Source organism: Cetorhinus maximus, unplaced genomic scaffold, assembly GCF_964194155.1.
Source record: "Cetorhinus maximus unplaced genomic scaffold, sCetMax3.hap1.1 HAP1_SCAFFOLD_3090, whole genome shotgun sequence".
Taxonomy (NCBI): Eukaryota; Metazoa; Chordata; class Chondrichthyes; order Lamniformes; family Cetorhinidae; genus Cetorhinus; species Cetorhinus maximus.
Genome location: NW_027599017.1, coordinates 7,196 through 32,901, shown reverse-complemented (window position 1 = coordinate 32,901; position 25,706 = coordinate 7,196). Strand labels below are relative to the sequence as shown.

The window sequence follows — 25,706 nt, the reverse complement described above, 5'->3', positions numbered from 1 at the left end:
GCCCTGCTCTCTCCCCCTAGCCCTGTATCAATCCCCAAACTAATCCCACTGCCCCACTCTCTCCCCATAGCCCTGTATCAATCCCAAACTAATCCCACTGCCCCGCTCTCTCCCCATAGCCCTGTATCAATCCCCAAACTAATCCCACTGCCCCGCTCTCTCTCCATAGCCCTGTATCAATCCCAAACTAATCCCACTGCCCTGCTCTCTCCCCATAGCCCTGTATCAATCCCCAAACTAATCCCACTGCCCCGCTCTCTCCCCATAGCCCTGTATCAATCCCCAAACTAATCCCACTGCCCCGCTCTGTCCCCATAGCCCTGTATCAATCCCCAAACTAATCCCACTGCCCCGCTCTCTCCCCATAGCCCTGTATCAATCCCCAAACTAATCCCATTGCCCCGCTCTCTCCCCATAGCCCAGTATCAATCCCCAAACTAATCCCACTGCCCCGCTCTCTCCACATAGCCCTGTATCAATCCCCAAACTAATCCCACTGCCCCGCTCTCTACCCATAGCCCTGTATCAATCCCCAAACTAATCCCACTGCCCCGCTCTCTACCCATAGCCCTGTATCAATCCCCAAACTAATCCCACTGCCCTGCTCTCTCCCCATAGCCCTGTATCAATCCCCAAACTAATCCCACTGCCCCGCTCTGTCCCCATAGCCCTGTATCAATCCCCAAACTAATCCCACTGCCCCGCTCTCTCCCCATAGCCCTGTATCAATCCCCAAACTAATCCCATTGCCCCGCTCTCTCCCCATAGCCCAGTATCAATCCCCAAACTAATCCCACTGCCCCGCTCTCTCCACATAGCCCTGTATCAATCCCCAAACTAATCCCACTGCCCCGCTCTCTACCCATAGCCCTGTATCAATCCCCAAACTAATCCCACTGCCCCGCTCTCTACCCATAGCCCTGTATCAATCCCCAAACTAATCCCACTGCCCTGCTCTCTCCCCATAGCCCTGTATCAATCCCCAAACTAATCCCACTGCCCCGCTCTTTCCCCATAGCCCTGTATCAATCCCCAAACTAATCCCACTGTCCCGCTCTCTCCCCATAGCCCTGTATCAATCCCCAAACTAATCCCACTGCCCCGCTCTCTCCCCATAGCCCTGTATCAATCCCCAAACTAATCCCACTGTCCCGCTCTCTCCCCATAGCCCTGTATCAATCCCCAAACTAATCCCACTGCCCCGCTCTCTCCCCATAGCCCTGTATCAATCCCCAAACTCATCCCACTGCCCCGCTCTCTCCCCATAGCCCTGTATCAATCCCCAAACTAATCCCACTGCCGCTCTTTCCCCATAGCCCTGTATCAATCCCCAAACTAATCCCACTGCCCCGCTCTCTCCCCATAGCCCTGTATCAATCCCCAAACTCATCCCACTGATCTGCTCTCTCCCCATAGCCCTGTATCAATCCCCAAACTAATCCCACTGCCCCGCTCTCTCCCAATAGCCCTGTATCAATCCCCAAACTAATCCCACTGCCCCGCTCTCCCCATAGCCCTGTATCAATCCCCAAACTAATCCCACTGCCTCGCTCTCTCCCCATAGCCCTGTATCAATCCCCAAACTAATCCCACTGCCCCGCTCTCTCCCCATAGCCCAGATACAGGAGTGTGTGAGAGAGAGCGGGTTAGAGAGACCTCCCCAGGTACAGGAGTGTGAGAGAGAGAGAGGATTAGAGAGACCTCCCCAGATACAGGAGTGTGTGAGAGAGAGAGAGGGTTAGAGAGACCTCCCCAGATACAGGAGTGTGTGTGAGAGAGAGCGCGTTAGAGAGACCTCCCCAGATACAGGAGTGTGAGAGAGAGGGTTAGAGAGACCTCCCCAGATACAGGAGTGTGAGAGAGAGAGAGGGTTAGAGAGATCTCCCCAGATACAGGAGCGTGAGGGAGTGAAGGGGGAGTGCGTCTTCCAATTTGCTGCAGCCCTTTAACTGCTGCGTCTCCCTTTCCAGTTGGAAGCCCATCGTCACCTACATCGACGAGCAGTTCGAGCATTACTTCCGCGACGAGAGTGGCCTGAATCGCAAGAACATCCAGGACAATCGCGTCCACTGTCTCCTCTACTTCCTCTCCCCTCTGGGGCACGGGTAAGTGCAAGCGGCAACCCCCACCCCCGAGCTGTGCGCCGTGAGAAGAGGTTCCAAGCTACCCCGCGTACGCGCACCCCCAACCCACCCCCCACCGCCGCAACTCAACCACAAGGGGAGGGGTACCAACCCTTTCCCACGGGCAACTGGATGCGCAACCCTTTCCCACGCGTAACTGGATGCACATCCCTCCCCAGCCCTCACGTTTAGCCCCTCTGAACCTGCTCCACTGCTCAACACAGTCATGGGTGACGCCGGGCTCCCGCTCCACATTCCCGCCGCCCCCCCCTCCCCTTACGATTCCCCGAGAGACCGGGAACCTCTCGATCCCGGTCCGCAATCCGCTTGGCGACGGAGCGTCCGCGGCCCCTCTGTGGAACTCCAAGGATTCCCGACCCTCCAAGCCAAGAAATCTCTCCTCCGTCTCAGTCCAAAATGGAAAAGTTACAGCACAGAAGAGGAGGCCATTCAGCCCATCTTGTCCATACCAGCCCGAGGGCACCCAGGTGCCCTTTCTAACCCCACCTCCCTGCATCCGGCCCATAGCCCTGCATCTTACAGCACTTAAGGTGCAGATCCAGGTACTTTTTTAAAAAGAGTTTAGAGTTTCTGCCTCTACCACTAACTTGGGCAGCGAATTCCAGACACCCACTACCCTCTGTGTTAAAAAAGTTCTTCCTCATGTCCCCCTTACACCTTCTGCCGCTGATCTTGAATCTATGTCCCCTGGTTCTAGAATTCTCCATCAAGGGAAACAATTTTATCCTGTCCGCTCTATCTATTCCCCCTCATCGTTTTGTAAACCTCGATCGAGTCACCTCTCAGCCTTCTTCATCCTGAGGAAAATAACCCCGACCCTCTCCAATCTCTCCTCGTAGCTACACTTCTCTAACCCTGGCAACGTTCTTGTAAACCTCCTCTGCACTCTCTCCAGAGCTAATCCGCCCTTCCTGTAATGTGGTGACCAGAGTTGCACACCATACTCCTGTTATGGCCTCACCAGTGTTTTATACCCCTTCGGAGTCTTGTGTGTTTCATCGGGATCACCCCTTCACCCTTTCCAAACTCCGGAGAATTATAGACCCAATTTGCTCAGCCTCTCGTTGTAGGGTACCACTGCACAACCCCCTCTCTCGTCACCCCAGGGACCAATCGAGTGAACCTTCACTGTACGCCCTTCCCAAAGCAAAGATACCCTCCCTTAAATGTGGAGACCAGAACTGCGCACTGTACTCCAGGTGTGGTCTCACTGTACAGAGCACTACTGAGACCACATCTGGAGTATTGTGTACAGTCCTGGTCTCCTTATCTAAGGAAGGGTGTACATGTGTTGGGAGGAGTTCAGAGAGAGGGGGTTAGAGGGACCAGATATAGGAGTGAGAGAGAGAGAGAGAGAGGGTTAGAGAGACCTCCCCAAATGCAAGACAGTGAGAGAGAGAGAGAGAGGGTTAGAGAGACCTCCCCAGATACAGGAGTGTGAGAGAGAGAGAGGGGGTTAGAGACCTCCCCAGATACAGGAGTGTGAGAAAGAGAGAGAGAGGGTTAGAGAGACCTCCCCAGATACAGGAGTGTGAGAGAGAGAGAGAGAGGGTTAGAGAGACCTCCCCAAATACAGGAGTGTGACACAGAGAGAGGGGGTTAGAGAGACCTCCCTAGATACAGGAGTGTGTGAGAGAGAGAGGGTTAGAGAAACCTCCCCAGATACAGGAGTGTGTGAGAGAGAGAGGGTTAGAGAGACCTCCCCAGATACAGGAGTGTGAGAGAGAGAGGGGGTTAGAGAGACCTCCCCGGATACAGGAGTGTGTGAGAGAGAGAGGGTTAGAGAGACCTCCCCAGATACAGGTGTGTGTGACAGAGGGTTAGAGAGACCTCCCCAGATACAGGAGTGTGAGAGGGTTAGAGAGACCTCCCCAGATACAGGAGTGTGAGAGAGAAAGAGGGGGTTAGAGAGACCTCCCCAGATACAGGAGTGTGAGAGAGAGAGAGGGGGATAGAGAGACCTCCCCAGATACAGGAGTGTGAGAGAGAGAGAGGGTTAGAGAGACTTCCCCAGATACAGGAGTGTGAGAGAGAGAGGGGGGGTTAGAGAGACCTCCCCAGATACAGGAGTGTGAGAGAGAGAGAGGGTTAGAGAGACCTCCCCAGATACAGGAGTGTGTGAGAGAGAGAGGGGGCTAGAGAGACCTCCTTAGCTATAAGAGTGAGTTGAGCGAGTGGGGGTGGGGCTGCCAATGTGCTGCGGCCCTTTCAATGCTGCATCCAGACTGATAGTTGGGGATTCGGCGGGTTGTCCGATGAGGAAGGGTGGGACAGGGGCTGGGTTTGAACACCGCTGGAGTTTAGGAGAGTGAGAGGCGACTGGATTGAAACCTTTAACGATGCTGAGGGTGGGCGTGGAGGGGACGTTTCCTCTTGTGGGGGAATCTGGAACGAGGGGGGGGCGGGTGGGGTCACTGTTGTAAAAATACGGGGTCGCTCGCTTAAGACGGGGAGGAGGAGAAATAATTTCTCTCCCGAGGGTCGTGAGTCGTGGGAACTCTCTCCCTCAATAGGCAGCGGGGGCGGAGTCTTTGAGGCTGAGGTGGATGGATTCGGGGTGAGCGAGGGTGGGGGGGGTGTGATAGGATATCGGTGGTGGGGGGAGGTAGGGAGGAAGTGAATCGATGCGCGGATATGTCAACCCTCTCTCTCTCCCTCTCCCTCTCTCTCACACGCACAGAGTCCGCCCTCTGGACATCGAGTTCATGAAGGCGGTCCACGAGAAGGTCAACATCGTGCCCGTCATCGCCAAGGCCGACACCCTGACCCCGGCCGAGGTGAAGCGGACCAAGTACAAGGTGAGGGCAGGTCCGCCGGTGGGGGCGTTCGGGGTTTCCGAGGGCAGGTCTGGGGGTTGGGGGAGGGGGGGGAAGAGAGGGTTAACTCACCCCCTCTCTCTCTCTCTCCCCCGCCCATCGCGGCCGGACGGGGACCCCCGATCGACGAGGCGCGAGGCCTCCCACAGTCGAATAGCCGGCAGAACCGTAAGGTGGGACGGTGGGGTGGAGGCGGCGGCGGGAGGGCGGGACCGAAGTGGAAGGTGGGGCATGCGCGTGAGAGGGTGGCAAGCCTCTTCAGACTCTATCTCCGCCCACCCACCCACCAACCCCTCTCCTTTACAGATTCGCCAGGAGATCGACGAACACGGGATTAACGTTTACCAGTTCCCCGAGTGCGACTCCGACGAGGACGAAGATTTCAAGCAACAGTACGCAGAGCTGAAGGTGGGTCCCGTGGGCTGGGGGTGCGCGTGTGTGTGAGAGAGAGAGAGAGATGGAGAGAGGGTTAGAGTGACCTCCCCAGATACAGGAGTGTGAGAGAGAGAGGGTTAGAGAGACCTCCCCAGATACAGGAGTGTGTGTGAGAGAGAGAGGGTTAGAGAGACCTCCCCAGATACAGGAGTGTGTGAGAGAGAGAGGGTTAGAGAGACCTCCCCAGATACAGGAGTGTGAGAGAGAGAGAGAGTTAGAGAGACCTCCCCAGATACAGGAGTGAGAGAGAGAGGGTTAGAGAGACCTCCCCAGATACAGGAGTGTGAGCGAGAGGGTTAGAGAGACCTCCCCAGATACAGGAGTGTGAGAGAGAGAGGATTAGAGAGACCTTCCCAGATACAGGAGTGTGAGAGAGAGAAAGAGGGTTAGAGAGACCTCCCCAGATACAGGAGTGTGAGAGAGAGAAAGAGGGTTAGAGAGACCTCCCCAGATACAGGAGTGTGAGAGAGAGAGAGGGTTAGAGAGACCTCCCCAGATACAGGAGTGTGAGAGAGAGAGGGGGGTTAGAGAGACCTCCCCAGATACAGGAGTGTGGGAGAGAGAGAGAGGGTTAGAGTGACCTCCCCAGATACAGGAGTGGGAGAGAGAGAGAGAGAGGGTTAGAGAGACCTCCCCAGATACAGGAGTGTGAGAGAGAGAGAGGGTTAGAGAGACCTCCCCAGATACAGGAGTGTGAGAGAGAGAGAGGGTTAGAGAGCCCTCCCCAGATACAGGAGTGTGTGAGAGAGGGGGTTAGAGAGACCTCCCCAGATACAGGAGTGTGTGTGAGAGAGAGAGGGGGTTAGAGAGACCTCCCCAGATACAGGAGTGTGAGAGAGAGAGAGGGTTAGAGAGACCTCCAGAGAGTCCTAAGTGATCACTGACCATCCTCTTGTGCCTCTGTTTGTCTTTCAGAACAGCATACCCTTTGCGGTGATAGGCAGCAGCACTCTGATCGAAAGCAAAGGGAAGGAGGTGCGAGGTCGCCTGTATCCCTGGGGTGTTGTGGAGGGTAGGTACCATCCTCGCCCATGTGGGTGACAGAGTAGCTTGGACTCTGCGCCAAGTGGCAAAGGGGCCAGTGCCCGCACTCAGACCACTGAACTCCCGTGGATCTGCGATCAAATCCACTCGACGCGTATCTGTGATCAGGGCCTGATGCGGACTGGATCCCGGACTGCGATCGGTGTGAATTGTGGAGTGGATCCCAAGCTGTGATCACTGCCTAATGTGCGGGGTGGATCCCGGACTGTGATCAGTGTGAATTGTGGAGTGGATCCTGGGCTGTGATCACCGCCTAATGTGCGGTGGATCCCGGACTGTGATCAGCGTGAATTGTGGAGTGGATCCCGGGCTGTGATCAGTATAGATTACAGAGTGGATCCTGGGCTGAGACTGGCATACTTTGCAGAGTGGATCCTGGGCTGCGATCTGTATAGATTGCAGAGTGGATCCTGGGCTGTGATCAGTATAGATTGCAGAGTGGACCCTGGGCTGAGATCGGTGCAGATTACAGAATGGATCCTGGGCTGAGACCGGTATACGTTGCAGAGTGGATCCTGGGCTGCGATCTGTATAGATTGCAGAGTGGATCCTGGGCTGAGATCAGTGCAGATTGCAGAGTGGATCCTGGGCTGTGGTCAGTGTAGATTGCAGAGTGGATCCTGGGCTGTGATCAGTGCAGATTGAAGAGTAGATCCTGGGCTGAGATTAGTGCAGATTGCAGAGTGGATCCTGGGCTGTGACCAGTGTAGATTGCAGAGTGGATCCTGGGCTGAGATCAGTGCAGATTGCAGAGTGGATCCTGGGCTGAGATCAGTGCAGATTGCAGAGTGGATCCTGGGCTGTGATCAATGCAGATTGCAGAGTGGATCCTGGGCTGAGATCAGTGCTGATTGCAGAGTGGATCCTGGGCTGAGATCAGTGCGGGTTGCAGAGTGGATCCTGGGCTGTGATCAGCGTAGATTGCAGAGTGGATCCTGGGCTGAGATCAGTGCAGATTGCAGAGTGGATCCTGGGATGAGATCAGTACAGATTGCAGAGTGGATCCTGGGCTGGGATCAGTGCAGATTGCAGAGTGGATCCTGGGCTGAGATCAGTGCAGATTGCAGAGTGGATCCTGGGCTGTAAGTGGTATAGGTTGCAGAGTGGATCCTGGGCTGAGATCAGTGCCGATTGCAGAGTGGATCCTGAGATGAGATCAGTGCAGATTGCAGAGTGGATCCCGGGCTGTGACCAGTGTGAATTTTTGAGTGGATCCTGTGAATTATCTGTGTGGTTTGTGGAGTAGACCCAGGTTGTGGTCAGTTTCGATTGTGGAGTCGATCCCAGGCTGTGATCTGTGTGGGTTGTGGAGTGGATCCCAAGCTGTGATAAGAGTGGATTGCAGAGTAGATCCTGGGCAATGACCAGTGCAGATTGCAGAGTGGAATCGGGGCTGTGACCATTGCAAATTTTGGAGTGGATGCCCCGGTATGATCTGTGTGGTTTGTGGAGTGGATCCCGCGTGGTGATCGGTGTGGTTTTTAGAGTGGGTCCTGTGCTGTGATCTGTGTGGGTTGTGCAGTGAATCCCGGGTCACGATCAGTGTGGATTGTGGGGTAGATCCCAGGTTGTGGTCAGTGCCGATTGTGGAGCGATCAGGTGGGTTGCGGAGTGGATCCCAAATGCTGCGATCAGTGAGGATTGTGGAGCTGAGATCAGTGCAGGTTGCAGAGTGGATCCTGGGCTGTGATCAGTACAGATTGCAGAGTGGATCCTGGCCTATGATCAATGCAGATTGCAGAGTGGATCCTGGGCTCTGATCAGTGCAGGTTGCAGAGTGGATCCTGGGCTGTGATCAGTGCGGGTTGCAGAGTGGATCCTGGGCTGAGATCAGTGCAGATTGCAGAGTGGATCCTGGGCTGTGATCAGTGCAGATTGCAGAGTGGATCCTGGGCTGTGATCAGTGCAGATTGCAGAGTGGATCCTGGGCTGAGATCAGTGCAGGTTGCAGAGTGGATCCTGGGCTGTGATCAGTGCAGATTGCTGAGTGGATCCTGGGCTGAGATCAGTGCAGATTGCAGAGTGGATCCTGGGCTACGATCAGTGTAGATTGCAGAGTGGATCCTGGGCTGAGATAAGTGCAGTTTGCAGAGTGGATCCTGAACTGTAATCAATGCAGATTGCAGAGCGGATCCTGGGCTGTGATCAGTGTCGATTGCAGAGTGGATCCTGGGCTGAGATCTGTGCAGATTGCAGAGTGGATCCTGGGCTGAGATCTTTGCAGGTTGCAGAGTGGCTCCTGGGCTGGGATCAATGCAGATTGCAGAGTGGATCCTGGGCTGAGATAGGTGCAGATTGCAGAGTGGATCCTGGGCTGAGATCAGTGCCGATTGCAGAGTGGATCCTGGGCTGAGATCAGTGCCGATTGCAGAGTGGAATCTGGACTGTGACCAGTGCGAATTTTGTAGTGGATCCCTGGGAATGACCTGTGTGGTTTGTGGAGTGGATCGCGGGTGGTGATCTGCATGTTTTGTTTTAGAGTAGATCCTGTGCTGTGATCTGTGTGGGTCGCGGAATGAATCCCGGGTCACGATCAGTGTGGACGGTGGGGTAGATCCCAGGCGGTGGTCAGCGCCGATTGCGGAGCGGATCCCGGGCTGCGATCCGTACGGGTGGCCGCAGTGGATCCCGGGTGGCGATCGGGTGGGTGGCGGAGTGGATCCCGGCCCCTGCGATCTGAAGAGGGTGGCGGAGTGGATCCCGATCCCCGCAGTCAGTGCGCAGGGTTGGTGTGTGTGTGTGTGTATCCCGGGATGTGATCGGGTCGGGCAGGAAGAGTGGATCCCAGCCCGCGCTATCCCCGCGGACCGCTGGGCATCCAGTGGATCCCGGTGATCCATGCTGGCTGCGGAGTGGGTCACTGGCCGTCCGTGGCTGGTCTGGATGGTGGAGCGGATACCCGGGCACCACGGCCACATTTCACTGCCTAGTAGATCCCAGCTAGCCCCCCCACCACCCAAACCCCCGGGATGGGCGGAGACTGGGTAGGGGAGGTGGGGCAGCGCTGGTAAAGGGTGAGGGGTGTCCCCTGAATGAACTAATTCTGGCTGCCTGCTCCCGCAGTGGACGATCCCACACACTGCGACTTTGTGAAGCTGAGGAACATGCTGATCCAGACCCACATGCAGGACCTGAAGGATGTCACTCAGGAGGTCCACTACGAGAATTACCGGGCCGAGTGCATACAGAGCATGACGCGCATCGGAGCCAAAGATCGCAGCCGCACGTATGTACACACTCCCCGTCAATCCCCTTCCTCCCAGACAGACGCCAGTCAGTGTACAGATATCTCCCTGAGAGAGAGAGAGAGAGAGAGAGGGACTGAGAGACACCAGTCAGTGTACAGATATCTCCCTGAGAGAGAGAGAGGGGACTGAGAGACACCAGTCAGTGTACAGATATCTCCCTGAGAGAGAGAGAGGGGACTGAGAGACACCAGTCAGTGTACAGATATCTCCCTGAGAGAGAGAGGGACAGAGAGACACCAGTCAGTGTACAGATATCTCCCTGAGAGAGAGAGGGGACTGAGAGACACCAGTCAGTGTACAGATATCTCCCTGAGAGAGAGAGAGGGGACTGAGAGACACCAGTCAGTGTACAGATATCTCCCTGAGAGAGAGGGACTGAGAGACACCAGTGTACAGATATCTCCCTGAGAGAGATGGACTGAGAGACACCAGTCAGTGTACAGATATCTCCCTGAGAGAGAGGACTGAGAGACACCAGTCAGTGTACAGATATCTCCCTGAGAGAGAGGACTGAGAGACACCAGTCAGTGTACAGATATCTCCCTGAGAGAGAGGACTGAGAGACACCAGTCAGTGTACAGATATCTCCCTGAGAGAGAGAGGGGACTGAGAGACACCAGTGTACAGATATCTCCCTGAGAGAGAGAGAGGGACTGAGAGACACCAGTCAGTGTACAGATATCTCCCTGAGAGAGAGAGGGACTGAGAGACACCAGTCAGTGTACAGATATCTCCCTGAGAGAGAGAGAGGGACTGAGAGACACCAGTCAGTGTACAGATATCTCCCTGAGAGAGAGAGAGGGGACTGAGAGACACCAGTCAGTGTACAGATATCTCCCTGAGAGAGAGAGGGACTGAGGGACACCAGTCAGTGTACAGATATCTCCCTGAAGAAGTCGCTGATCCAAGTCGTCTTTTGATTTTCCCTCTGCAGCAAGATTTCCCGTCAGAGCATGTCTGAGCTCTCCATCTCCATGCTCCCTCTCGCCGAGACTGAGAAGCTTATTCGTGAGAAGGACGAAGAGGTGGGTTTAATGTCGCTCCTGGGTCTGGAACGGCGCAGGCGAGGGTGGCTGGGCGGGGGGAGGTTTATGCGGGTCTGGGGCGGGGAGGAGTGGCTGGGGTGGGGCGCGTGTGTGCAGGGGGGCGTCTCGGGGCGATGGTGGGGGTGGAGGGAACGAGGAGGACGGGGACGTGGGAGCGAGGGGGCGGTGCTGGGGGCGGCAGGGCCGCGGTCCTGGAGGAGGGAGGGGAGAGCTGCTGACAGGAGGGCGGGGAGAGCTGCTGACAGGAGGGCGGGGAGAGCTGCAGACAGGAGGGTGGGGAGAGCTGCAGACAGGAGGGCGGGGAGAGCTGCAGACAGGAGGGCGGGGAGAGCTGCAGACAGGAGGGCGGGGAGAGCTGCAGACAGGAGGGCGGGGAGAGCTGCAGACAGGAGGGCGGGGAGAGCTGCAGACAGGAGGGCGGGTGGAGCTGCAGACAGGAGGGTGGGGAGAGCTGTAGACAGGTGGGCGGGGAGAGCTGCAGACAGGAGGGCGGGGAGAGCTGCAGACAGGAGGGCGGGGAGAGCTGCAGAGAGGAGGGCGGGGAGGCGCGTCGAGACGTCGAGGTCAGACAGGAGAGACGCGGCCGCTCTGGTGCTGTCGAGGATCTGCCAGGAGCGCGGGCCTGTGGGGGGGGTGGGGGGAGGGAGGGCTATTGCGGGCGGCGGGATGGGAGGGGGAGCCGCAGACTGGAGAGAAGCGAGGAGAGCCGCAGGCAGGAGGGAAAGGAGAGCTGCAGGCAAATGGAGGTGGGGAGGAGAGACGCAGGCAGGAAGAGGGGAGGAGACCTGCAGACAGGAGGGAGGGGAAAGCTGCAGACAGGAGGGAGGGGAGAGCTGCAGACAGGAGGGAGGGGAGAGCTGCAGACAGGAGGGAGGGGAGAGCTGCAGACAGGAGGGAGGGGAGAGCTGCAGACAGGAGGGAGGGGAGAGCTGCAGACAGGAGGTTGGGGAGAGCTGCAGACAGGAGGTTGGGAGAGCTGCAGACAGGAGGGAGGGGATAGCTGCAGACACGAGAGCGGGGAGAGCTGCTGACACGAGGGTGGGGAGAGCTGCAGACAGGAGGGCGGGGAGAGATGCAGACAGGAGGGCTGGGAGAGCTGCAGACAGGAGGGAGGGGAGAGCTGCACACAGGAGGGAGGGGAGAGCTGCACACAGGAGGGAGGGGAGAGCTGCACACAGGAGGGAGGGAATGAGACAGACAGGGAGGGAGGGGCGGAGTTGCACAAATAGAGGGAGGGAAGGAGAACTTTAGACGGGTGGGGGTGGGGTTGGTAGTGACCCACAGACAGAGGGAGGGGTGGGGCCCCCCCAGACAGTGGGTGGGGCAGGGTCATGCAGATAGGCGGAGGGGAGAGGGCCTGATGAAAGAGGGAGGGAAGGACATCCACAGACAGAGCTGGGGGGGTGGAGGGTGCGGGGAGTTGAGCAGACAGTGGGAGGCGCAGAATCAGGCAGACAGAAGGAGCCCAGCAGAAAGAGGGAGGGGAGGAGAGCCGCAGACAGAGGGAGGGGAGTTGGGCTGCAGACGGACGGAGTGGAGGAGAGCCGCAGACGGAGGGAGGCGAGGAGAGCCGCAGACGGAGGGGAGTGAGGCGAGCCGCAGACGGAGGGAGGCGAGGAGAGCCGCAGATGGAGGGGGGCGCGGAGAGCCGCAGACGGAGGGGGGCGCGGAGAGCCGCAGACGGAGGGGAGTGAGGCGAGCCGCAGACGGAGGGAGGCGAGGAGAGCCGCAGACGGAGGGGGGCGCGGAGAGCCGCAGACAGAGGGAGATGAGGAGAGCCGCAGACAGAGGGAGATGAGGAGAGCTGCAGACAGAGGGACACCACCAGGCTCTCGCACTCCATTCCGGGTGGCACAACCTCTTTCTTCCCCACCCTCCCTCCGTCTCTCCCCCAACACCTCATCTCTGCCCCTCTCTCTCTCTCTCTTTCTCACACTCTGTGCCCCTTGTGCTCCCTCGCAGTTGAGACGGATGCAGGAAATGCTGCAGAAAATGCAGCAGCAAATGCAACAGTCGCAGGGGGAGCAATCCGACGCACTCTGAGTTCAGAAGAGGCCCTGCAACAACGGACAGCTCCAGGGATCTACCACTCAACACCAGCTCAACAGGGTCAGGAGTCTTCATCGGGTGAAATAGGCCCTCTCCCCCCAGCGCCCTGTGTTACTGACTGTATCTCTACCGATGTCAATCCAGCTCCCTCACACTGTCACTCAGTAACCCCTCTCCCCCCAGCGCCCTGTGTTACTGACTGTATCTCTACTGACGTTAATTTAGCTCCCTCACACTGTCACTCAGTAACCCCTCTCCCCTCCAGCGCCCTGTGTTACTGACTGTATCTCTACTGACGTTAATTTAGCTCCCTCACACTGTCACTCAGTAACCCCTCTCCCCTCCAGCGCCCTGTGTTACTGACTGTATCTCTACTGACGTTAATTTAGCTCCCTCACACTGTCACTCAGTAACCCCTCTCCCCCCAGCGCCCTGTGTTACTGACTGTATCTCTACTGACGTTAATTTAGCTCCCTCACACTGTCCGCTGTTGAATCCCTGTCTAACTGACGAATAGTTAAAGTTGAATCTTGCCTGTTTTTTGCATCCAATTGCTGTTGTCAATGGTTAGCATCAATTTTGAATTTTATCCTTGTTCCTATGCGTAGTTTGTTAATAAAAAATTATCCTTCCATGTTCGTCTGTGTCCTGTCAAACTGGATGAAATCAGGGGTCAGTGTAGAACGTGGAAGCAGAGGGGCCATTTGGCCCATTGTATTGGTGCTGTCTCTCCACAACACCACCCAGCCCAGTGCCAATCTCCCAAATTCTCCCCGTTCATTTTTCCTTTCCTGATAACAATCCCATTCCCTCTTAAACCCCTCGATTGACCCTCCCTCCCCCCACACTCTCAGGCAGCACGTTCCAGATCCTAACCTCCCCCCTCGATTGACCCTCCCTCCCCCCACACTCTCAGGCAGCGGGTTCCAGATCCTAACCCCCTCGATTGACCCTCCCTCCCCAACACTCTCAGGCAGCGCGTTCCAGACCCTAACCCCCTCGATTGACCCTCCCTCCCCCACACTCTCAGGCAGCGCGTTCCAGATCCTAACCCCCCTCGATTGACCCTCCCTCCCCCCACACTCTCAGTCAGCGCGTTCCAGACCCTAACCCCCTCGATTGACCCTCCCTCCCCCACACTCTCAGGCAGCGCGTTCCAGATCCTAACCCCCTCGATTGACCCTCCCTCCCCCACACTCTCAGGCAGCGCGTTCCAGATCCTAACCCCCTCGATTGACCCTCCCTCCCCCCCACACTCTCAGGCAGCGGGTTCCAGATCCTAACCCCCTCGATTGACCCTCCCTCCCCAACACTCTCAGGCAGCGCGTTCCAGATCCTAACCCCCTCGATTGACCCTCCCTCCCCCCCACACTCTCAGGCAGCGGGTTCCAGATCCTAACCCCCTCGATTGACCCTCCCTCCCCAACACTCTCAGGCAGCGTGTTCCAGATCCTAACCCCCTCGATTGACCCTCCCTCCCCCACACTCTCAGGCAGCGCGTTCCAGATCCTAACCCCCTCGATTGACCCTCCCTCCCCCACACTCTCGGGCAGCGCGTTCCAGACCCTAACTCCCTCGATTGACCCTCCCTCCCCCCACACTCTCAGGCAGCGCGTTCCGGACCCTAACTCCCTCGATTGACCCTCCCTCCCCCCACACTCTCAGGCAGCGCGTTCCAGACCCTAACCCCCTCGCTGTGTGAAAAAGTTCCTCCTCGTGTCTCCGTCGCTCCTTTTACCCATCGCCTTCAACCTGTGCCCCTCTGCTTCTCGATCCTTCCCCCATTGGGAACAGTTTCTCCCGATCCACTCCGTTCCAGACCCCCTCGTGATTTTGAACACCTCGATCAAATCTCCTCTCGACCCTCTCTTCTCCGAGGAGAACAGTCCCAACTGGTGGTGAGGCCCCTTCTTGAACCACTGCAGTCCATGGGGTGCAAGTTAGGGATTGAGTTCCAGGATTTCGACCCAGCGACATTGAAGGAACGGCAGATATATTTCCAAGTCGGGATGGGTGAGGGGCCCGGACTTCCGGGTGGTGGGTGTTCCCCATGTGTCTGCTGCCCTTGTCCTTCTAGACGGTAGAGGTCGTGGGTTTGGGCGGCGCTGTCGAAGGAGCCTTGGCGAGTTGCTGCAGTGCATCTTGTAGATGGTACACGCACTGCTGCCCCTGTGCGTCGGTGGTGGAGGGAGTGAATGTTTGTGGATGGGGTGCCGATCGAGCGGGGGCTGCTTTGTCCCGGATGGTGTCGAGCTTCTTGAGTGTTGTGGGAGCCGCACTCATCCAGGCAAGTGGGGAGTGTCCCATCACACTCCTGACTTGTGCCTTGTCGATGGTGGACAGGCTTTGGGGAGGGAGTCAGGAGGTGAGTTACTCTCCGCAGGATTCCCAGCCTCTGACCTGCTCTTGTAACCACAGTATTTATCTGGCTGGTCCCAGTTCAGTTTCTGGTCAATGGTAACCCCCGGGATGTTGATAGTGGGGGATTCAGTGATGGTAATGCCATTGAGCGTCAAGGGGGCGATGGTTGGATTCTCTCTTGTTGGAGATGGTCATTGCCTGACACTCGTGTGGGGTGAATGTTACTCGCCACTTGTCAGCCGGAGCGTGGATATTGCCTTTGGGCTTGAGGTGTGTTCGGGTTCACTGGGGGAGTCTGTGGTTTTCCGTGGCCCTCCCCCTCGGCGCAGGCTGCACGCTCTGCAGCGACGGACAGCGGGGGTAGAGGGTCCCGAGTCCCTCCCGCCGCGTGGCTGACCAGCGGTGGCTCCCTCTCGTATGGCCGGGGAGGGCTTTGCAGGTCGACGGCCGGCCCTTTGTTGGGCTGCGTTCGCAACGCCCGGTCCGGGCGCGTGACAGGAACCCGGAGCTTCTGGACAGGGACTCTCCCCGCTGCGCCGCAGCCAGCCATAAGGGGGCGGGGGGGGTGGGGGAGGGAGGCCATTCGGTCCATTGGAACACATGCTGGCTCCCTCTGGAGCAATCCATTCCCACCACCCCCAACCGCTTCCTCTCTCCCCCGCAGCCCCGCAAGTTTATGACCCTCAACCCGACGCTGCCACCATGTAGCGGGCAACGAGTTCCAGGTCGTGACTGCTCACCGCGTACAAAAATTCTTCCTCACACTCCACCCCCTCAAACCCCCTCCGACCTGATCCAAAATCAGTGTCCCCCCCCCCACACCCGGTCCTTTCGCCGACAGCCACAATGGGAACAACTTTCCTCTGTCGGCCTTATCCCATCCCGTCACTGTCCGAGTGTCCCCTCCAACCTCCTCCGCTCTGATGGAGAACAGCCCCAGGTCCTCCAACCCGAACCTCGTAGATAAAAAAATCCCCCCCACCGCCTCCCTCTCATCCCCGGGAACCGTTCAGGGCAAATCCCCCTCTCGGGGGACCCTCACGTCCTTCCCTAGCCGAACCTCGTAGCTAAAAACCCCCTCCTCGTCCCCGGCAAATCTCCCTCTCGGGGGACCCTCACCTCCTTCCCCAGCCGAACCTCGTAGCTAAAAACCCCCTCCTCGTCCCCCGGGGAACCGTTCAGGGCAAATCCTCCTCTCGGGGGACCCTCACGTCCTTCCCTAGCCGAACCTCGTAGCTAAAAACCCCCTCCTCGTCCCCGGCAAATCTCCCTCTCGGGGGACCCTCACCTCCTTCCCCAGCCCGAGCCTCGTAGGTAAAACTCCTCCCCCCCCACCCTCCCCCGATCAACCCCAGGACCCGCTCCGGCCACACTCACTCAAAAGATAAGCGTCGGGTTTCAAATGATTTATTCAGCGTTTATTACACAGAGGGGGGTCACCATACAAACCGGAGCAACACTTTCCGAGGGGCTGGGGGGGGGCGATCTCTCCGGCACGCTGGTGGGTGTTGGGGGAGGGGTGGGGGGGGGGGAGAAAAAGAGGTTCGAGCCGGACCTTCACGATGACCCCACCCGACACCAACGCCCTCCTTTTACCCCCAAAACGAAGCCCCTGCTCTCTCTCTCTCTCTCTTTTGCACGCCCCCACGACCAGCATGGGTACCGGCAAAGGTCACGTGACCTCGGAAGGCGAGGAAGGGCAGTCAGGCATCGGGAAGGGACACCGCCGAACTCCACCAAACCCAAGACCACCACAGGAGAGGGGGGAGAGAGAGAGAGGCCGGCGCACGGCAAAAGCCCCGCGATCGATCTGGGGTGGGTGGGGGTTGCAAAGCGACGAGGGCACGGAGAGTCCCGAGGGCAGAGCCGGTAGGCAGGGATAGATACCACCCCTGCGCCAACGCCGGCAAACCCCACCCCCCTCACTTGGTGTACTCGGTGTACTTCTTGGCCGAGCCCCGGACGAGGTGGGCGGGGTACTTCTGCCCGTTCAGCTCCACCTTGCGCAGGACGGCCCGGGGCAGGTCGATGCGGCACTTCTCCGCCAGCCTCACCAGGTAGATGAGGACGTCGCTCAGCTCGTGGGAGAGCGCCTCCACCTCCTTCTCCGTCCAGTCCGGGAGCCCCTCCTGCACTTCGCCTCGCCACTGGCTGCCAGAGAGAGCGAGAGAGAGAGAGAGAGAATGAGAGGCAGACAGAGATGAGTTACAGTGAGAGCGCAGCGGGACACGGGCTGTGTTTACACGATGGACACACAGTGACCTGCGCAAGGGGTTAGTGACAGTGAGAGCGCAGCGGGACACGGGCTGGGGTTACACGATGGACACACAGTGACCTCCACAAGGGGTTAGTGACAGTGAGAGCGCAGCGGGACACGGGCTGGGGTTACACGATGGACACACAGTGACCTCCACAAGGGGTTAGTGACAGTGAGAGCGCAGCGGGACACGGGCTGGGGTTACACGATGGACACACAGTGACCTCCACAAGGGGTTAGTTACAGTGAGAGCGCAGCGGGACACGGGCTGTGTTTACATGATGGACACACAGTGACCTCCGCAAGGGGTTAGTGACAGTGAGAGCGCAGCGGGACACGGGCTGGGGTTACACGATGGACACACAGTGACCTCCACAAGGGGTTAGTTACAGTGAGAGCGCAGCGGGACACGGGCTGGGGTTACACGATGGACACACAGTGACCTCCGCAAGGGGTTAGTGACAGTGAGAGCGCAGCGGGACACGGGCTGGGGTTACACGATGGACACACAGTGACCTCCGCAAGGGGTTAGTGACAGTGAGAGCGCAGCGGGACACGGGCTGGGGTTACACGATGGACACACAGTGACCTCCACAAGGGGTTAGTTACAGTGAGAGTGCAGCGGGACACGGGCTGGGGTTACACGATGGACACACAGTGACCTCCGCAAGGGGTTAGTTACAGCGAAAGCGCAGCGGGACACGGGCTGGGGTTACACGATGGACACACAGTGACCTCCGCAAGGGGTTAGTGACAGTGAGAGCGCAGCGGGACACGGGCTGGGGTTACACGATGGACACACAGTGACCTCCGCAAGGGGTTAGTTACAGTGAGCGTGCAGCGGGACACGGGCTGGGGTTACACGATGGACACACAGTGACCTCCACAAGGGAGAGAATCGCTCAGTGAGGTGAGGGTGAGGGTGAGGGTGAGAGTGAGGGTGAGGGTGTGAGTGAGAGTGAGAGTGAGAGTGAGAGTGAGAGTAAAGTGAGGGTGAGGGTGAAAGTGAGAGTGAGAGTGAGGGTGAGAGTGAGGGTGAAAGTGAGAGTGAGGGTGAGGGTAACGGTGAATGAGGGTGAGGGTGAGAGTGAGGGTGAGAGTAAGGGTGAGGGTGAGTGAGGGTGAGGGTGAGAGTGAGGGTGAGGTGGCGAGTGAGGGTGAGGGTAAGGGTGAGAGTAAGGGTGAGAGTGAGGGTGAGAGTGAGGGCGAGGGTAAGGGTGAGAGTGAGAGTGAGGGTGAGGCTGAGGGTGAGGTGGAGAGTGAGGCTGAGGGTGAGGGTGAGAGGGTGAGAGTGAGAGTGAGGGTGAGGGTGAGGCTGAGGGTGAGGCTGAGGGTGAGGTGGAGAGTGAGGCTGAGGGTGAGGGTGAGAGGGTGAGAGTGAGAGTGAGGGTGAGGGTGAGAGTGAGGGTAAGAGAGTGAGAGTGAGGGTGAAGGTGAGGGTGAGAGTGAGGGTGAGGGTAAGGGTGAGAGTGAGGGTGAGGTGGAGAGTGAGGGTGAGAATGAGGGTGAGAGGGTGAGAGTGAGGGTGAGGGTGAGAGTGAGTGAGAGTGAGGGTAAGAGAGTGAGAGTGAGAGTGAGGGTGAGGGTAAGGGTGAGAGTGAGAGGGTGAGGCTGACGGTAAGGGTGAGAGTGAGGGTGAGAGTGAGAGTGAGGGTGAGGGTGAGGGTGAGAGTGAGGGTGAGAGTGAGGGTAAGGGTGAGGTAAGGGTGAGAGTGAGAGTGAGGGTGAGAGTGAGGTGAAGGTGAGGGTAAGAGAGTGAGAGTGAGGGTGAGAGTGAGAGTGAGGGTGATGGTGAGAGTGAGAGTGTTAGTGAGGGTGAGGGTACAGGTGAGGGTGAGAGTGACAGTGAGGGTGAGAGCGAGGGTGAGAGAGTGAGGGTAAGGGTGAGGGTAAGGGTGACAGTGAGGGTGAGTGTGAGGGTGAGGGTAAGGGTGAGGGTGAGGGTAAAGGTGAGGGTGAGCGTGAGAGTGAGGGTGAGAGTGAGGGTGAGAGTGAGGGTGAGGGTGAGGGTGAGGGTGAGGGTGAGGGTGAGAGTGAGAGTGTGGGTGTGGGTGTGGGTGTGGGTGTGGGTGAGGGTGTGGGTGTGGGTGAGGGTGAGGGTGAGGGTGAGAGTGAGGGTGAGGGTGAGGGTGAGGGTGAGGGTGAGAGTGAGAGGGTGAGGCTGACGGTAAGGGTGAGAGTGAGGGTGAGAGTGAGAGTGAGGGTGAGGGTGAGGGTGAGTGAGGGTGAGAGTGAGGGTAAGGGTGAGGTAAGGGTGAGAGTGAGAGTGAGGGTGAGAGTGAGGTGAAGGTGAGGGTAAGAGAGTGAGAGTGAGGGTGAGGGTAAGGATGAGAGTGAGGGTGAGAGTGAGAGTGAGGGTGATGGTGAGAGTGAGAGTGTTAGTGAGGGTGAGGGTACAGGTGAGGGTGAGAGTGACAGTGAGGGTGAGAGCGAGGGTGAGAGAGTGAGGGTAAGGGTGAGGGTAAGGGTGACAGTGAGGGTGAGTGTGAGGGTGAGGGTAAGGGTGAGGGTAAGGGTGAGGGTGAGGGTAAAGGTGAGGGTGAGCGTGAGAGTGAGGGTGAGATTGAGGGTGAGAGTGAGGGTGAGGGTGAGGGTGAGAGTGAGAGTGAGAGTGTGGGTGTGGGTGTGGGTGTGGGTGAGGGTGTGGGTGAGGGTGAGGGTGAGGGTGAGGGTGAGAGTGAGGGTGAGGGTGAGGGTGAGAGTGAGGGTGAGAGTGAGGGTGAGGGTGAGGGTGAGGGTGAGAGTGAGAGTGAGAGTGTGGGTGAGGGTGAGGTTGAGAGTGAGGGTGAGAGTGAGGGTGTGGGTGTGGGTGAGGGTGTGGGTGAGAGTGAGGATGAGGGTGAGAGTGAGGGTGAGAGTGAGTGAGGGTGAGAGTGAGGGTGAGGGTGAGAGTGAGAGTGAGGGTGTGGGTGTGGGTGAGGTTGAGGGTGAGGGTGAGGGTGAGAGTGAGAGTGAGAGTAAGGGTGAGGGTGAGTGTGAGGGTGAGGGTGAGGGTGAGGGTCGTACACTGCGTTCACTTACAAGAGCTCCGCTGTCTCTCCAACCTCACCGACGAGGGCCAGTAGAAGGTTCCGGGGCTGGTGGTACTGGTTCCAGTCTCGCTCGTTCACAAAGTCAGCGTGAAGCCTCCGGCTAGACGGGGGGCAGGGGCGGAGTGAGGGAGAAGGAGACGGCGGAGCGAGGGAGAAGGAGACGGCGGAGTGAGGGAGAAGGAGACGGCGGAGCGAGGGAGAAGGAGACGGCGGAGCGAGGGCGAAGGAGAGGGCGGAGTGAGGGAGAAGGAGACGGCGGAGCGAGGGAGAAGGAGACGGCGGAGCGAGGGAGAAGGAGACGGCGGAGTGAGGGCGAAGGAGAGGGCGGAGTGAGGGAGAAGGAGACGGCGGAGCGAGGGAGAAGGAGACGGCGGAGTGAGGGAGAAGGAGACGGCGGAGTGAGGGAGGAGGAGACGCCGGAGTGAGGGAGGAGGAGACGGCGGAGTGAGGGAGGAGGAGACGGCGGAGTGAGGGAGAAGGAGACGGCGGAGTGAGGGAGAAGGCGGAGTGAGGGAGAAGGAGACGGCGGAGTGAGGGAGAAGGCGGAGTGAGGGAGAAGGAGACGGCGGAGTGAGGGAGAAGGAGACGGCGGAGTGAGGGAGAAGGAGACGGCGGAGTGAGGGAGAAGGGGACGGAGAGAAAGAAAGAAACACGATATTAAAATATAATTTCACTCTCCTGAATTACCCCCTCACCCTCCCCAATTACCCCCTCACCCTCCACAATTACCCCCTCACCCTCCACAATTACCCCCTCACCCTCCACAATTACCCCCTCACTCTCCCCAATTACTCCCTCCCATTCTGCAGCTACTCCTCACCCTCCCCAATTACCCCCTCAAATTGCCCCTCACCCTCCCCAATTACCCCCTCAAATTGCCCCTCACCCTCTCCAATTGCCCCTCTCCCTCCCCCACCCCTCTCACCCTCCCCATCGCCCTCACCCTCTCCAATCACACCCCAAATTGCCTCTTACCCTCCTCCATCCCCCTCCAGAATCGCCCCTCCCCCTCTCCAATCGCCCCTCCCCCTCTCCAATCGCCCCTCCCCCTCTCCAATCGCCCCTCACCCTCTCCAATCGCCCCTCACCCTCTCCAATCGCCCCTCACCCTCCCCAATCGCCCCTCACCCTCTCCAATCGCCCCTCACCCTCTCCAATCGCCCCTCACCCTCTCCAATCGCCCCTCACCCTCTCCAATCGCCCCTCACCCTCTCCAATCGCCCCTCACCCTCTCCAATCGCCCCTCACCCCCCTCACCCTCCCCCATCCGCCTCACCCTCCCCAATCGCCCCTCACCCTCTCCAAATGACCCCTCACCATCTCCAAATGACCCCTCACCCTCTCCAATCGCCCCTCACCCTCTCCAATCGTCCCTCAGTAACCCCTCTCCCCCCAGCTCCCTGTGTTACTGACTGTATCTCTACTGATGTTAATCCAGCTCCCTCACACTCTCACTCAGTAACCCCTCTCCCCCCAGCGCCCTGTGTTACTGACTGTATCTCTACTGATGTTAATCCAGCTCCCTCACACTGTCACTCAGTAACCCCTCTCTCCCCCAGCGCCCTGTGTTACTGACTGTATCTCTACTGATGTTAATCCCGCTCCCTCACACTGTCACTCAGTAACCCCTCTCCCCCCCCAGCGCCCTGTGTTACTGACTGTATCTCTACTGACGTTAATTTAGCTCCCTCACACTGTCACTCAGTAACCCCTCTCCCCCCAGCTCCCTGTGTTACTGACTGTATCTCTACTGACGTTAATTTAGCTCCCTCACACTGTCACTCAGTAACCCCTCTCCCCCCAGCGCCCTGTGTTACTGACTGTATCTCTACTGACGTTAATTTAGCTCCCTCACACTGTCCGCTGTTGAATCCCTGTCTAACTGACGAATAGTTAAAGTTGAATCTTGCCTGTTTTTTGCATCCAATTGCTGTTGTCAATGGTTAGCATCAATTTTGAATTTTATCCTTGTTCCTATGCGTAGTTTGTTAATAAAAAATTATCCTTCCATGTTCGTCTGTGTCCTGTCAAACTGGATGAAATCAGGGGTCAGTGTAGAACGTGGAAGCAGAGGGGCCATTTGGCCCATTGTATTGGTGCTGTCTCTCCACAACACCACCCAGCCCAGTGCCAATCTCCCAAATTCTCCCCGTTCATTTTTCCTTTCCTGATAACAATCCCATTCCCTCTTAAACCCCTCGATTGACCCTCCCTCCCCCACACTCTCAGGCAGCACGTTCCAGATCCTAACCTCCCCCCTCGATTGACCCTCCCTCCCCCCACACTCTCAGGCAGCGAGTTCCAGATCCTAACCCCCTCGATTGACCCTCCCTCCCCCACACTCTCAGGCAGCGGGTTCCAGATCCTAACCCCCTCGATTGACCCTCCCTCCCCAACACTCTCAGGCAGCGCGTTCCAGATCCTAACCCCCTCGATTGACCCTCCCTCCCCCCACACTCTCAGGCAGCGCGTTCCAGACCCTAACCCCCTCGATTGACCCTCCCTCCCCCACACTCTCAGGCAGCGCGTTCCAGATCCTAACCCCCTCGATTGACCCTCCCTCCCCCCCACACTCTCAGGCAGCGCGTTCCAGATCCTAACCCCCTCGATTGACCCTCCCTCCCCCCACACTCTCAGGCAGCGCGTTCCAGATCCTAACCCCCTCGATTGACCCTCCCTCCCCCCCACACTCTCAGGCAGCGCGTTCCAGACCCTAACCCCCTCGATTGACCCTCCCTCCCCAACACTCTCAGGCAGCGCGTTCCAGATCCTAACCCCCTCGATTGACCCTCCCTCCCCCACACTCTCAGTCAGCGCGTTCCAGACCCTAACCCCCTCGATTGACCCTCCCTCCCCCACACTCTCAGTCAGCGCGTTCCAGACCCTAACCCCCTCGATTGACCCTCCCTCCCCCACACTCTCAGGCAGCGCGTTCCAGACCCTAACCCCCTCGATTGACCCTCCCTCCCCCCACACTCTCAGGCAGCGCGTTCCAGACCCTAACCCCCTCGATTGACCCTCCCTCCCCCCACACTCTCAGGCAGCGCGTTCCAGATCCTAACCCCCTCGATTGACCCTCCCTCCCCCCCACACTCTCAGGCAGCGCGTTCCAGACCCTAACCCCCTCGATTGACCCTCCCTCCCCCACACTCTCAGGCAGCGCGTTCCAGATCCTAACCCCCTCGATTGACCCTCCCTCCCCCACACTCTCAGTCAGCGCGTTCCAGACCCTAACCCCCTCGATTGACCCTCCCTCCCCCACACTCTCAGTCAGCGCGTTCCAGACCCTAACCCCCTCGATTGACCCTCCCTCCCCAACACTCTCAGGCAGCGCGTTCCAGATCCTAACCCCCTCGATTGACCCTCCCTCCCCCACACTCTCAGGCAGCGCGTTCCAGATCCTAACCCCCTCGATTGACCCTCCCTCCCCCCCACACTCTCAGGCAGCGCGTTCCAGACCCTAACTCCCTCAATTGACCCTCCCTCCCCCACACTCTCAGGCAGCGCGTTCCGGACCCTAACCCCTCGCTGCGTGAAAAAGTTCCTCCTCGTGTCTCCGTCGCTCCTTTTACCCATCGCCTTCAACCCGTGCCCCTCTGCTTCTCGATCCTTCCCCCATTGGGAACAGTTTCTCCCGATCCACTCCGTTCCAGACCCCCTCGTGATTTTGAACACCTCGATCAAATCTCCTCTCGACCCTCTCTTCTCCGAGGAGAACAGTCCCAACTGGTGGTGAGGCCCCTTCTTGAACCACTGCAGTCCATGGGGTGCAAGTTAGGGATTGAGTTCCAGGGTTTCGACCCAGCGACATTGAAGGAACGGCAGATATATTTCCAAGTCGGGATGGTGAGGGGCCCGGACTTCCAGGTGGTGGTGTTCCCCATGTGTCTGCTGCCCTCGTCCTTCTAGACGGTAGAGGTCGTGGGTTTGGGCGGCGCTGTTGAAGGAGCCTTGGCGAGTTGCTGCAGTGCATCTTGTAGATGGTACACGCACTGCTGCCCCTGTGCGTCAGTGGTGGAGGGAGTGAATGTTTGTGGATGGGGTGCCGATCGAGCGGGGGCTGCTTTGTCCTGGAAGGTGTCGAGCTTCTCGAGTGTTGTGGGAGCCGCACTCATCCAGGCAAGTGGGGAGAGTGTCCCATCACACTCCTGACTTGTGCCTTGTCGATGGTGGACAGGCTTTGGGGAATCAGGAGGTGAGTTACTCTCCGCAGGATTTCCAACCTCTGAGCTGCTCTTGTAGCCACAGTATTTATATGGCTGGTCCCAGTTCAGTTTCTGGTCAATGGTAACCCCCAGGATGTTGATAGTGGGGGATTCAGTGATGGTAATGGCATTGAGCGTCAAGGGGGCGATGGTTGGATTCTCTCTTGTTGGAGATGGTCATTGCCTGACACTCGTGTGGGGTGAATGTTACTCGCCACTTGTCAGCCCTGAGCGTGGATATTGCCTTTGGGCTTGAGGTGTGTTCGGGTTCACTGGGGGAGTCTGTGGTTTTCCGTGGCCCTCCCCCTCGGCGCAGGCTGCACGCTCTGCAGCGACGGACAGCGAGGGTAGAGGGTCCCGAGTCCCTCCCGCCGCGTGGCTGACCAGCGGTGGCTCCCTCTCGTATGGCCGGGGAGGGCTTTGCAGGTCGACAACCGGCCCTTTGTTGGGCTGCGTTCGCAACGCCCGGTCCGGGCGCGTGACAGGAACCCGGAGCTTCTGGACAGGGACTCTCCCCGCTGCGCCGCAGCCAGCCATAAGGGGGCGGGGGGGAGGCCATTCGGTCCATTGGAACACATGCTGGCTCCCTCTGGAGCAATCCATTCCCACCACCCCCAACCGCTTCCTCTCTCCCCCGCAGCCCCGCAAGTTTATGACCCTCAACCCGACGCTGCCACCATGTAGCGGGCAACGAGTTCCAGGTCGTGACTGCTCACCGCGTACAAAAATTCTTCCTCACACTCCACCCCCTCAAACCCCCTCCGACCTGATCCAAAATCAGTGTCCACCCCCCCCGCCCCCACACCCGGTCCTTTCGCCGACAGCCACAATGGGAACAACTTTCCTCTGTCGGCCTTATCCCATCCCGTCACTGTCCGAGTGTCCCCTCCAACCTCCTCCGCTCTGATGGAGAACAGCCCCAGGTCCTCCAACCCGAACCTCGTAGATAAAAAAATCCCCCCCACCGCCTCCCTCTCATCCCCGGGAACCGTTCAGGGCAAATCCCCCTCTCGGGGGACCCTCACGTCCTTCCCTAGCCGAACCTCGTAGCTAAAAACCCCCTCCTCGT

General features: G+C 58.4%; 2 protein-coding genes across 3 annotated transcripts; one reads left to right on the top strand and one right to left on the bottom strand.

Annotated features, from left to right (window-relative positions):
* Positions 1-1,975: 1,975 nt before the first annotated feature.
* On the top strand, positions 1,976-22,446 carry LOC144677814 (septin-1-like). Of its 2 annotated transcripts, XM_078537824.1 has the most exons (8): positions 1,976-2,105; positions 4,825-4,942; positions 5,267-5,368; positions 6,311-6,407; positions 9,503-9,665; positions 10,622-10,712; positions 12,696-13,109; positions 22,138-22,446. In XM_078537824.1, exons 2-7 carry the CDS (start codon positions 4,850-4,852, stop codon positions 12,774-12,776), a joined length of 627 nt encoding a protein of 208 aa, XP_078393950.1. In that variant the 5' UTR covers positions 1,976-2,105; positions 4,825-4,849; the 3' UTR covers positions 12,777-13,109; positions 22,138-22,446. The 2 variants fall into 2 exon arrangements, with proteins under 2 accessions (XP_078393950.1, XP_078393951.1); XM_078537825.1 differs by lacking the exon at positions 22,138-22,446 and having other exon boundaries at positions 1,994-2,105; positions 12,696-13,420.
* Positions 16,536-25,174, bottom strand: LOC144677813 (uncharacterized). Its single transcript, XM_078537823.1, has 3 exons — positions 24,849-25,174; positions 20,422-20,532; positions 16,536-17,294 (listed from the first exon to the last, which is right to left on the bottom strand). Exons 1-3 carry the CDS (start codon positions 25,172-25,174, stop codon positions 17,066-17,068), a joined length of 666 nt encoding a protein of 221 aa, XP_078393949.1. The 3' UTR covers positions 16,536-17,065.
* Between the last annotated feature and the right edge of the window lie 532 nt (positions 25,175-25,706).